The 14,334-nt window shown below is 29.4% G+C and overlaps 1 protein-coding gene across 2 annotated transcripts in view; it reads left to right on the top strand.

The window, feature by feature from the left end:
• Positions 1-1,026: 1,026 nt before the first annotated feature.
• SLC6A6_1 (Sodium- and chloride-dependent taurine transporter) overlaps positions 1,027-14,334 on the top strand; it is a gene marked incomplete at its 3' end in the record, with an annotated part of 46,098 nt that continues 32,790 nt past the window's right edge. The window contains exons 1-6 of one of the 2 annotated variants that reach the window (XM_051212511.1): positions 1,027-1,575; positions 5,530-5,661; positions 5,774-6,134; positions 9,861-9,993; positions 12,266-12,400; positions 12,489-13,061. In XM_051212511.1, the coding sequence (XP_051072695.1) occupies positions 1,368-1,575; positions 5,530-5,661; positions 5,774-6,018 (585 nt within the window). In that variant the 5' untranslated portion in view covers positions 1,027-1,367. Of the gene's footprint in view, positions 1,576-5,529; positions 5,662-5,773; positions 6,135-9,860; positions 9,994-12,265; positions 12,401-12,488; positions 13,062-14,334 lie in introns of those variants that run through there. The other variant, XM_012937356.2, reaches the window with a different exon arrangement.

Genomic DNA, 14,334 nt, shown 5'->3' with positions numbered 1-14,334 from the left:
CAATAGTGGACAGTTGCGCAATCTTGTGGATTGGTTGAAGTTCGAAATTAACACCGTTATATGTCAATTAATGGTCTAGAGGTTAAGCATTTGCGAGCGAGGTCGAAGGTCCCGAGTTCGAGTCCCATGTGCCGAATCGTGGATGCACACTGCTACAGAGTCCCGTACTAGGACGAGACGGACGTCCAATGCCTCCAGGTTTTTCATGGTGGTCTAGCATTAATCGATTAATGAATCCAACCATTAAATTACAACAATTTCCACAAACAATTCCACAGACACTTAACTATTTAATTAATGTGTGGTATGTACTACTTATATTGACAAAAGTAGTAGATGCTGTTAGTCAGGAACAGAATGTCTGGCAGCAGAGGGACAAGAGGATCGAACAGAAGAAGTCGAAACAGAATGCAATTTGTATGAAAATGCAAGAACAATGAAGTATGAGTAATTTTGAGACAATTGATGGACATTTTGCAAATTACGTATTTACTATTTGATTATTAGATTTTATTAACAAATCCTGTAATTTTGTGTTAAATACATCCGATTGTCCTCACTGGTTTTCGTGTTCTCTACAAATGGACCTAAAAATAATGGATAAATCTACTCTGTTTAATACAAGCCAAATTCCTCTGAATTTTACACAGTATCATTACATAATTAAATAAATAATTCTACAGAAAAAAAGAACTAAAATACTTAGAGCATAAATTATACACTCGAATGTTGTCAAACGAGTACCAAATCAACTAATTCCTCAATGAATGGATATGATAGTTGATTTCGGTGCTCTTTTGTAGTTTAAAGTAATCAAGGTCATATGATCGATTAACTGCTCATTGATTGGTTGAAAAGATTTAATATTATTTATACACAAAAAGACTATTGGTTCAATTTGTAAATGTGTATGTGAACATTTATTTGTTTTTAGCTTTCTCGTTCACTGATTGGCTATTATAAATTAAAGGGCAAGTTCATCAATTTAAAAATTTGAATATAAATAAAAAATTATATTTTTAAATATGGTTTTTAACAGTTTGTGGATATAATTTGTTATAATTCAGGGTTCACCATTACTACTGCTACAACAACAACAACAACAACAACTGTTATCTGATAACCGTTTATTATATCTACTACACTGCTACATAATTAAATAACTTCTAAAAGTGTCTCTATTATCTGGAAATTTACTCCAATCGTATAACAATCCAATTAACAACCAGATGATCACAAGCAATCAAAAGCGTTAGAATATCCATTCAGTAGTAAACTCATATACAGTACAGAATAAATATTACCTAAAGCTTTCATTATTATTTCGGTGTGAATTACTAAATAAATTAACTGTTGATAATAACTATATGGAAGATCCAAGTAAATCATTCAAATCAGAAGATAATTTGGGCAATCTCGCTTCATGGAGTACAATAACACAAACAACATCACAAACAATAACAAAACGTGATCGATGGAAAGGAAAAATTGATTTTCTTATAGCATGTATGGGATTTTCTATTGGTTTGGGTAATGTATGGAGATTTCCCTATTTGTGCTATAAAAATGGTGGAGGTAAATTAATAAAATATTTTATAATTATTGTGATAATATGGTTAAGTTTAACACTCATTCAGCTTTTCAGAAATAAAACCACAATAACGGTTGCTAATTGGAATGTTATTAAATTCATAGGTTTTAATTTAAAGGTATAATAACACTGTAAACTAAAAATGCAGTATATTTTTAAATATTTGCAAAATCTGTTATATACAAGTAAATTAAAAGACTGAATGGTTAAGCCCATATGACACTGAAATATATTTCCATATTTTACAAACGTTTCGGTAGTTTTAATTAAATCATTTTGAATATTCCAAAAGATCTTTACCATGTGATGTTTTCTGAATATGAATGTTGTTATTATTCTGTTATTTTTAATTATCACTTCATAATTGAATTAAATAGTTCATTAAAAGTTAGAAAAATAACTGATTATTTATTTTAAAAACAATTCATATAGGGTCCCATAACTTAATTCCTTTGAGTGTTATTCAATCATTACACCTCAGAAATATTATGTACCATGTTATTATATGCTTCATGAACTGTGAGTTTGTCGAATATAGTAGTAAAATAATACCATAATTATTATGGTAATAATAAGAGATGTATACCATATAGAGTTTTATGAAGTCCGTTTGTATGGTAATTTATCAGTTACGAACAGCCAAAGCTGTATTCTCTAACTTTAAATCTTGATTAAAACCCATCTATCAAATCCGTAACGAGTATTATCTGCCTGTAAAAATACATCCCTGAGAATTAGAAAAAATGTGTAGGCTTTTTTCAGTACTTGACCATGACTTAATTGAAAGTATTTCTCATTTTTGGTGTACCGTTTCGGACTAGTACCGTTAAAATTAATTCTGAAGTGCTGAGTACAGTAGAGGTCGGTGCTGAATAAATTAGAATATGAAATCATCTCATAAAGTAACTGAACACTGAAAAATACCCTCTTGTAAGATACCGCGACCCTCGTTAAGATGCATTCAATAACCGTAAACTATAGTTGAGATTACATAATGTGGCTACAAACCAGATAGTGAATTTAAATTCATTCATTATCTTATTACTTTAATTCGTTCTTCACAAAATATATTCTTTTTGTTTTGATTTTTACTACTGTTGATATTATATTCTCTACATTTTAAATGGTCATATAGTTGAGTTCCTTTATCTGTGTACTGATGTAATGTTTAGTGATTTCAACAGACGCCTATTTGTTTTAGATCCTACATTATTTAAGATGAACTAAAATGATCACTGTCTACAAGTAGCATAGTAGTAAATTATACTAAATAATTATGTATTGAATTCGACAAATATTTCCAAATTTACAATGTACTCATTGTATTATGAACATTTTTGTCCACAAATATTTTTTAAAATAATAAATTTAATTAGTCAACGTGTGGTGTGGCTTACTTATATCCACATAAGTAGTATATAACGGTGATTAGACATAGAATGTATTTCAGTAGAAGATCGATAAGGAATAAACGGAACAGAACGCAGTTAGTATGAAAATGCATGGAGAATGAAATTCGAGACAATGGACTGATAATTGTAAAAGGAAAAGTCAAGTTTGGAACGATGGATTGATATTTTGCAAATTAACTATTTACTATATGGTTCTCAGATTTTAGTGAGATGCTCTGTTATTTCGTGTCAAATAAATTCAATCATCCCCACTCGTGTTCTTGTTAATTGTAACTAATTAGAGATTTTTATTGTAATTTTAAAATGTACAAATGAACTGAAGAAAATCTGTATTAATATTAATCTGCATTTGTATCTTATAACTAGACAGCTTTTGTAACTCAATAGATTCAAGCTTTTCAAACTAAAACAAGAAACAAAAACTTGAAAAGAAATACATTTTGAAATAGGTAAAACATATTTATTAGGCATGAATAATGCAAAGAAAGTTTGAATTATTAAGTATATAAATGTAATAAGAGCTCTTAAAAGCTTTAATGTTACAAACATTCTTGTTCATATCACGTTTATGGACTTTTAGATTAGACTAAATGCTTTAGGAACTTAGTGAATCAATCATTCCTTCAATTGGAACATGGTGGATTTTTTATTTATAAAAAATTATATCGTCTTATTCGTGATTTAAGTTAGAAAGTTTACTTGATTTAACATGTGACTTATTAAACTTTAATATAATAAAGACTAAACATTTATCGTCTGTATACAATTGTATTAATAACAGGGAATGCATGGTAGATATAATTTCATCCTGAAGTATCGTACAACATCTTTGAAACATGTTAAGTAAACATTTGTAGACTTTATACTCAACGCCCAAAATACTGTGAAATTATTCGACCAAATTAGGACGAAAGTTCCTTCATATCCATTTTTCCTCTTTCCAAATTTATTTCACTGGATTATACTCCTGGAATAACCTCTTCAAACCCTAATCTTTCCGATTACTGCTTATACTTTGACTATCTCTGTCACTACGGGATTTGAATCGACAATTGTATCTTTGTGCTAATGTGGTATAGCAACTCGAACTGATATACATACGTACAAAGTTCTACGTTGTTACTGACTGGCTGAAGACGAAAGTTGATGTATATTTGTACTGATTCTGTGTAAATTATTCTGAAAAAACATGTGAAATAGTGTTACATACTGTACAGATTTTCCAAAATATATTCAAATCTGATCATTTTGTTACTTTACATAATTTAAAGTAGATTTAGAGTGTACATATGAAGTGTATTGCACTTTTTTTAACACTTTTCTTTTCAGTTAAACATTGATTGTGTGATATTCACACAAGAAATTTCTTAATTGTTGGAAAAAAATAATGTCGTTATGTTTTCTGAAAGCAGAAATTCAAGAAAACACCTCTTATCATGCTGCAGCTTAGATTGCTATAGTGATAATCATTGAACAGAATAAGAAGTTGAACATTTACACTAATTACTGACATCAAACAACTTGTTCACCATAATCATTATTACATACATTGTTAAATAAGTAATAATTGATAGAAGCATATCATCAGTAACTGGACATTTAATCTTTGGTTAAGATTATTCAATAATGTATTAGCATTTACCTAGATGGATGATAATGGGATTCAGGTTGATAAATTTCATAAAATCCTGATGAAAATATTAAAAAAATGAATTATCATGAGAATACTATGGGTCTATGTGAACAAGAGAATATATATGATGATTAATGAGTTGTCTGAATTTCCAAAGATAAATTTAGATAAGGTTTGAAATTTATGAAAAACATTTTGAGTCAGGGTGTATATATTCTGTTTTTAACATCCTTTTAAGTTGATAAAGGAAACTTCAATATATCTGTTGATCTGAGCTAATCTATCAATGTCTTTATCATAGGATGCTCTATTTATGATGCGGTAATTTTAAAGCTTCTTTAAAGATTTCTATGCTTTAGACATTCCTACATTCGTGAAGGAGGGTTATAATCTTACATAATTAATACATGATCAAGTAATATTTATTATGTAAGAAAATCTTTTAAAAAGGTGATTTCGAGATGATAACAAGACAGTCCCAAATTCGTCAGAGTTGGAAGAAAATCTCATTCATAAGTCTTTTTTTCTGAGAAACTGGTTAGTCCATATTCAATTGCAAATCTCACAAAATAATGTATAATTCAAGTAATTTACTTAGAACTTGAAAACGACTATGATATTATGGTGTTATCGTTATACGAATTCCCAGATTTATGCGATAAATTTCATAACAATACAACTGCCCACATCTCTATTGCCAATAAGTTGATGGTGTTTCAGAGAAATAAGATCTTATGATAATATATACAAACTAAAAATACTTCATCGATGAATGAAGTGAAGACATGATTTTCTTTATCAAATAAAACACGTTCACCCTTGTTTTGTTCAAATAAAACTCTTTTAAAACTAACAAAGGATGCATATTAAAGAACTTTTTGAATTTTATTTAGGAGCCTTTCTTCTACCTTACTTCGTCAGTGTGATCGTTGCGGGTGTACCATTATTTCTTCTTGAAGTTGCTTTGGGTCAGTTTATGTCTAAAGGAGCTATTGCAGCCTGGGATATTTGTCCACTTTTTAGAGGTATGTGTGTTTAAAATTTAAGAAGCCGGATATTGATTAGCAATTAAAGAAATATCTTCAATTTATATTAACTGCCCAACTAAATTTCCCTGTTTTTATTTTTACTTCACAGGTATTGGATGTGCTAGCACTATGATAAACTTTTTGGTGAACAGTTATTACACAGTGATTCTGGGTTGGGCATTTCATTTTATTTTCGCTTCATTCAGTAAAGAACTTCCGTGGGCTAAATGTGGACATTCCTGGAATACTAACTCATGTATTGATGCTGTAGTGAGAACAAATTTAAGCAATTCAACATCACTTCTCCGTCAACATATATTTGGAGCTGATCCTGCTTCAGAGTACTGGGAGTGAGTTCGTATACTCCGAAACTCTCTTCATGGGGCTCAGTTAGTCGTTTTGTATTCTACACGACTAAATTACGTGTTTACTCATATGGTGCAGCTAATGATCTAATCAAATGCTGCTTGGTAAGCACTCATCAGGAACTTGTAATAAACGGTTCTCAGTGCTACCATGCTAGCGATCTTATTAGCTTAACGTATTATTTTTATTAGTTACTTCATTCTTATAAACATTAATTCTTATTTTAAAGATTTAGCTAAACATTCTCTACTACTAATCAACTTACTTATAGATTTCACTTGTGAAAGTATACGTTAATATTAAGCAGGTTATATGACATTGAAAAAAATTGTCTAGATTGAATAAAATAAAGATCTCATCAAAATTTCATCAAAAATGTCTGTACAAATATCTTCCGTTAAATAGTGCTTTACACCAAACTTTTAAATACTGACTTCGCTACCCTTCTTACATATTTCAGTAGATCGATTCTACCGCATACGGCAAAACGCTTCAGACGATTTAAAGAAAGTATAAGCAATTAGTATTCTGCTGTAATTCATTAAAATGTGTTTAGTTCAACAGAGATACGATAACTAACAGGTTTAAATTCGAAATGTAAAAATTTCGAAGTTGATAGTCAGTTTTTAGCGCAATGAAGTTGTTTTTATGTAAATGGATCAAGTAAACTTTAAGTTATGAAAACTCCGAGAAATAAAATTTAAGCACCATTTGAACTGTAGTACATTATAAATCTAATTTATTGTTATAAATTAGTGAATTAACCTAGAAATAGGTGTTGGTAGCTATCAAAACCTATTATTATAAAGCTTTTACACTTAAAAAGATGGTTACTGTATTCAACTTTCAGTGTGAGCATCAACACTGAGGCGTAGATACATCTAAGTGTGAAGTCTCAAATAGCAAGAAACGTTAATTGAAATTGTACTTCTATCCATTTACATGATATAAACCTATAAACGTAGAAAATATTCATTTATCCACCTGTAAACTTTACTAACAGAAATTCATAAACTATGTTCTTGTATATTAACATTTGATTTCTTTGAAATTAATCTTTGAAAAAATAGAGTTCTTTATCATTTTCTCTGAAACAATTAAACTTACATATACAGATAAGAAATCATTCATACGTCACTGATTGCTTCCATAAAACACCGTGAATTGGTTTTGCTCACCAAACTTCCGTTCACTATTATATATGAATCCGATTGATATTCAAAGCTCATTATGAGATTCTAATGATTTCTAATATTAACGAATACCTTCTATTTAGTGTATAGAATTAGAAACTAAAATATATATCATAATTAGTTTACTGAGACCATTTTTTTGTTTATCCGATGTTTCAACTTTAGTACGAAATTCATTGAATGTATTGTGATATACGAAAACTATACTCATTATATTGGTCCAAAACAAAAAACAAAAACAAACTTGAACTCAAAATGTAAATAAATTAACAGTAATGTATGATACTAGATAGAGTTTATTGTATGAACGCGTTCCCAATAAATTATTAACAATGAATCATAAATTACTTAAAGTGAATAGAATGAAAAGTTGCCAATATTGTTACGTCATTGTAATTGTATGTAAATAACAATCGTATATAAACAGTTTATTATCTATATGTATGAAATGAAGCTTAGAAATAGTCTTGTTTATGATATCAATATCTGATGATACATTTTCTATTGCATTTCATGGCTATATGCTATATAATTCTAGGACTATATCTTTCAAATGACTTATTTAATAGCTTTAATGAAAACAAAATGTCGAGTTAAAAAACTTGGAGAATGTTAGGTAATAAATAATTCAAAGTCTTGAACCTATGCTCCCTAACCAAAATATTCCTCCTGTATTAACGTAATTGGTAGTCCTCGTGAGGTTTAAACTTTGTTCACTCCATTTCAGAGACGTTAGTGTTAGGCTATTGGAGCTGTAAATAACTCCTTGCATGATTACAATATATCCATTTAGTGATCACTGAATAGTGGTTATTGTCATATTTCTGTAGTCCTTAGTGCTGATGGAAATTCACTGAAATATGGCTACTAATCTAAGTAACTGAACATGACGTAGACTAAATTTTGATGTTAACTGGTTGAAATAATGATGAACTATCTACTTTCAAGTTGAAGTCAACCATGATCTGGAATATAAATAAACGGCTGGGACGGTTAAATCGTATGTGATTATTTTATTAGAGCTAAAGTTGATTGCCTGTTTAAGTGTCCTATCCGAATTCAAGTAATTCTTTGATTTAAATTCAGCAAGAACGACATTGTTCTCAGGATGCGATGAATTCATTGCATCTTGTTACTTGCTCTTCAGCTATGCATTAGTTTGTTTATAGATGAACGACAAACAACGGATTACAATGAATTCATCGTATCCTGCAAATATTGTTATTCTTGCTTTATTTAAATTTGTGAAGGGAACCCGTTACATGAATTCCTTAATTGATATTAATTCGTGAAAAGTCTATGTTATTGTGTCCTAATATTTATTTTTTGAAAATAACCTATGGTTGTATGTAGAGGCTTAACACTTAAACAAATTGTACGTTTGCACATGAACTTATTTTTCATATGACACAAAGAAACTATGAAAATAGGAATTAAGATCTTGAACCGATCATTGTCAGACCACAATTAAAAACCTGAGAACACTAAACGGCCGTTTCGTCCTGGTGATGGACTCCACATTGGTGCACATCCACGACCCCATATGTGGGATTAAAACCTAGGGCCTTCCGTCACGCACCCTAGCGCTTAACCTTTAGTATAATAAGCCGGCATCCAGTATTGTTAATGTCTAAGTCCAACTGATTCACCGTAATACGCGACTTAGTCGTGTAGAGGTTAAGTGTTTGCACTCAAGGCCAAAGGTCCTTGGTTTCGATCCTGAGTGCAGGGTCGTGGATGTGTATTGCTGAGGAGTCCCATACTAGGACGAAACAGCCGTCCAGTGCCTACAGGTTTTATGTGGTGGTCTAACATTGGTTGATTCGTGATATCAAATAAAGCTCAATAGCCTCTACAACTCTATACTGAAAATGGAAATATTCATTGATAATGTTTATTTTAGCTAAAATTAATTTAATCTAACTGAAGTAAACAACTTCTATTAGACATAAATAATCCAAAAAGAGATAAATATTATTCTTTTTATTCTAAAGTTATTTTGCCGATAAACTCTATTGTTTATTTTAGATTTAATAAATAACTTCCAAATGTACTTAAATATATACTAAATACATAATAACAATTAGGTTATTTCAACAGTTGAGGTCATGAGTCAGTTAAATCTAGATCACCATGGAAAACCTGGAAGCACTGGATGGCCGTTTCATTCTATTGTGGTGCATATCCACGATTCCACCTCGCGGGATTCAAACACAAGACATATCAGTCTCGCGCCAGGTGCTTAACCAACTAAACCACTGCGTCGGCATCCGTCGGTGTTAATGTTTAACTTCAACTAATCCACAAAATTGACAGACACATCCACTATCGTCATCAGTTAGTTATTACCTCACAACTGACCCTGTTGAACTCCACTGGTCACTGCTTCTCATTAGAACTCCATGAAATACCTCTTGAAGCCAGTCACTAGTGAGCATATGTTGTGGATGCGCACTGCTGAGGAGTCACACAATAGGACGAAACGGCCATCCAGTGCTTCCAGCTTTTCCATGGCGGTCTAGTATCAATTGACTCATGATCTCAACTATTGAAATTACTACACTCTCCACAAAACCCCCTTCTGATACTAATTAAGTTATTTAATAATTGTTATTTATATCTTTTCATTAATCATAGAAATCGTGTCTTACGAATATCAAATGGTATTGATAATTTAGGAACAATTCAATGGGATTTAGCATTATGCCTTTTATTAGCTTGGACAATAATATTTTTAGCAATATGTAGAGGAATAAAAACATCGGGAAAAGTAAGTTTATAAATTTATTGAAATAATATTATATAGAAATGAAATATGTAGTTAATGTTCTAATATAAACAATTGAGATCATTAGAATAGATTATTACTGATAACAAATTAATCAATGATACATATGAATAATTCTTTTCTTTATTATTAACTTATTACTAGAATGAATAGTAGTATATCAAACATTTAGTTAATAATTAGAAAGAATTATTATTTCAGTAAAAAAAAAATACTATGCCTTAACAATATTTTCAATTAATGTAAGATTATAATGAAAGAATAATTAAATAATCTTTCCTAGTCGGTTTAATCACAGAATAAATGAATTATTAAAACCCATAAAGGTTACGTTTTTACCCTAGATGAATATATTAGTTATAAAGATAAATATATAATATGAAGTGAAGTGATTTTCTATGAACTAAATGTTCTGTTTGCCAATATTTTTTACAAATTAGACATTATAGAATGTTATAGTATGATTGAAACTATAATATATGGAGACAATCAGACAGAATTTAATATTTTACGATTTCTCGGTTCTAATTATGTATTTTTTCTTTCAACAACGTTGTTTGTATCATCTTGAATAGTGTATGAACATTTTTCATTGGTTTAAATTGTTCTCATATGTTTTATATAAATGAGTAAAATTAATTTCGTAGTATGATTTACTCTAAAGTTATTACCAAGTCAGATATTTGTAATTAAGTAGTATAAAAGAGAGAGACTGTTATTCACATAGAACTTTAACAGATTGATTCAAATTAATTGTCATTTTGAAAAAAAGAGATAAATCTAACAAGTTAATAAAAGTAGAAGTCTGATAATTTTGGATACAAATTATAAAGAGTTGATCTTATTAAAAGTATAATTTGGAATCTCATAAATATCTGTTTTATCTACTTTTGGATATGATGTTAATAGGTTTAATGAATAATGAATTCTTGATTGATATAATTTGTCAATGAATTGTGCTTATACACATTCTATATGAACTACAAAGCTGATTGATACATCCTAGGATTTAGTATATCATTAAATAAAATTGTGTTAAAACCGTTTAGAATCGTTGAGTCTGAGCTTAAAATATAAATAATGATAAAAGAAATCAAAGGTAATTTCACCGCTTTCACACAAAAATAATTCGTCATTCATGTTATAGTGTACTAACTAGGATGGTGTTCAATTATTCGTTTGAAATTGTCTATCAGTGTTTTAGTCATAATCGTGCCGATTAAGTTTTCTTTTTTACATGATTTACACAACAGCATGAATAGATGTAATCTTTGTAGATCAACCTTGGCTTATATTCAGTTTAGTTATATAAGCAAAAGTTCAATAGTAAAGGGTGGCTAATTGCTAAAATTTATATTCATTATACTACTTAAATATGTTCACAGTTATTTTCCGAGTTTTCATTCTTGGTTACGCTTTAGTCGTGCTAAAGCTTGTTCATTTTTTCTAGAATAACAGTAAAGTGAGTCATTATGCTAAGCTTCAATGACAATAACTCATTGTATTATTGATAGATGGATATAGTTTAAGAATCGAAAATCAATAAACGCGTACTGTTAATATTACAACAACGGAAAAAATGCATTATTTCAATTACATAAAGATTTATTTGTGTACAAAACTTCTAAGCATATAAATTTGTCGATAGTAAACTAATAGTCAGTATAGAGTTATCCGACGATTAGAAACTGAAGGTTTAAAACTAGCAGATCAAATTGATTTGAACGTTGTAGATGGAAAAAACACATCAGATATAACGCCAAGCATATTGATCAAGATCGATAAACTAATGTAGCATAATTAATAATGATCAAAATAATTGGTTACATAATCAAAATAACAGTGATAAGTAACTGTATAGATACATAAGGTAATTACGACAAAACCAACTTAGTAGGTGTGTATCAATGTAGATAATGTGAAAAGTATAAGATTACGCAACAGATATAACTCCGTAATTTGAATTGTTTACAAAACAACAACGAAAGATACTAAACATTACTTCTGTAGACATAAGTAATATTGAAAACAACTGATGGTTGTCATTTGTACAGTGCAATGTAAAAGTAATTTCTCTTGTTTCTACTTGGTTATTGCATGTTCAAAAATCATATTTTCTACTAGATGTAATTTTACCCATTGTTAATAACCAAAGATTGTTACGTAATGTTAAAGTTAATTTAATTTATAATTTATTTCCGGAAAGATTGATTATATGATAATTATCTTCCTGTTCACTTCGTTTTCATTTTAGATTATGTATATAACTGCAACTACACCATATATATTCATGATTATATTACTTATAAGAACAGCTCAGTTAGAAGGAGCATTAAATGGTATAACGTATTATTTAAAACCAGATTGGGATAAATTAACAGATATGACAGTAAGTAATATTTTTTACATTGAGGATGTACATATGTAAAACTTAATGTTGTAAATTTCCTGTGTTTTTCTTTCATTTCGGTTAACAGACAGAAGGAAATAATGAGTTTTCAAAAGAATGACTTTAATTTTGCTACACAGGAATCGTTAACAGCTGACATATTCCTTATTTCAAAAGCTTACCAAAATGCTTACAATTTAGGGAGAAAAAGGAGAAGTCGTTCTGAGTAAAAATGGATAATAACTAACAGTGAAATCCAGGAAGCGCGTTTCGTCCTATTCGGGACTCGTCAGCTGAAAGTACATATGCCAATAAAGACTGATCAATCATAGCCGTAAACATCAATGAAAAGATTCAATTAAACAATACAAAAATGAATTAAAATCTATTCTGATTTATAACCGGTGCAAATTTTTGATAGTTACAATAAAGTTATAGTTCTTAGTGGCAAATCCAAAATAAACCAAATTCAAAATTTATAAATTATATTCTTTCACTTTCTAATAAAAAGAAATGTCAATTCATTTTTTAAGATATCACATTTTGTTTTGTTATACTTACTGACTCGTTATGGATTACATAATAACATACTCTTATATGCTCTGAGTTATCCAGCACAAAACTTTTATTAAAACGATTTGTAGAATATGCAAGTCTTTTTGGTTTTAATTACTCAAAAGTATATGTTTTACGAACCAATATGTAAATATTAAAATTGCCATTGTATAAATTCATGTAAATATATTTTTCTCTTTTGGAATATAACATGTAACCAGTTATTTAGTTTATGAAAACTAAAGAAGTTAATAGTATTACTAAAGACCTAAAAAAGACATTCCATCATTCGTTTCAAATTTATTTGGATCCATTTAAAAAAAATAATGAACAATAGTTTCAGTACAATTACTTAAACATATTTAGATTAAACTTCGTGTTGACAAGATTTTTCTTTACCAAATTTAAAAAAAATTTTCTTTCTTATTATTTCAATTAAATTGTAATTATATCTGAAAGAAATTAAAACATTTTTAATAGTTGAACTCATGAGTCAATTAAAGTTAAACCATCATGAAAAACATGAAAGTACTAGACGACTGTTTCATCTTAGTATGAGACTCCTCAGAAGTGAGCATTCACGATCCTGCCCAGGACCTATCGATCTTGCACGCGAATGCAATTTTATGGATTGATTGAAATTAGACAATAACATGATTGAATGTTACCTTAGTGATCTAGAGAATAATCTTTCACCAAACGGTCATCTAATACTTCTAGACTTTCCATTATGATCTAGTTTTAATCGACTCATGAATTCAATTACTACAATTTCTACTAAACCTTCTTTATGATCAAACATTTTTGTTCAAAATCATAAAATTATACAATTAATATACTGACATAGTTATTCATATCAGAGTAAATGAAAAAAACAAGTTTTAATAAATATAATCATTAATTAAATATTTAACTATAATAATAAATAATTTAACAATTCATTAATCAATTATGATATTGAACTTTTATAGCAACTCACGTGCAATTGAGTTTGTTCTCATCTAATTCGGTTAAGCGCTTCTGTTAACTTATTTAGCGGACAAAGTCATCCGCACTATAACAATTTATTGTACCTTTATTATTGTTGTGCTTGTTTGAAATTTGTATGCTTGAACATTGCTTACCGCCTACGTATATATTCATTCTGCTAGCTTTATTATTAACTGCTTAATTGATTCGATGATCCATTCATTTCCCTATATATATATATATATATACATGTACATTTACACTCTGCACACACTCTATACACTCTCGGTTCGCTGACTCACTCATTAGCCTCACTACTTTGTGGTCTGAGTTATCTGCTGATAAAACTGTGGTCGCTGTTTCTCTTTGCCTTCCGATTTCAAACACCGTTAAGGATTATATGGTAACGG

This window comes from Schistosoma haematobium, chromosome ZW (assembly GCF_000699445.3).
Source record: "Schistosoma haematobium chromosome ZW, whole genome shotgun sequence".
Classification (NCBI taxonomy): domain Eukaryota; kingdom Metazoa; phylum Platyhelminthes; class Trematoda; order Strigeidida; family Schistosomatidae; genus Schistosoma; species Schistosoma haematobium.
The sequence above is the reverse complement of the archived record's forward strand: the minus strand, read 5'-3'. Positions and strand labels throughout refer to the sequence as shown.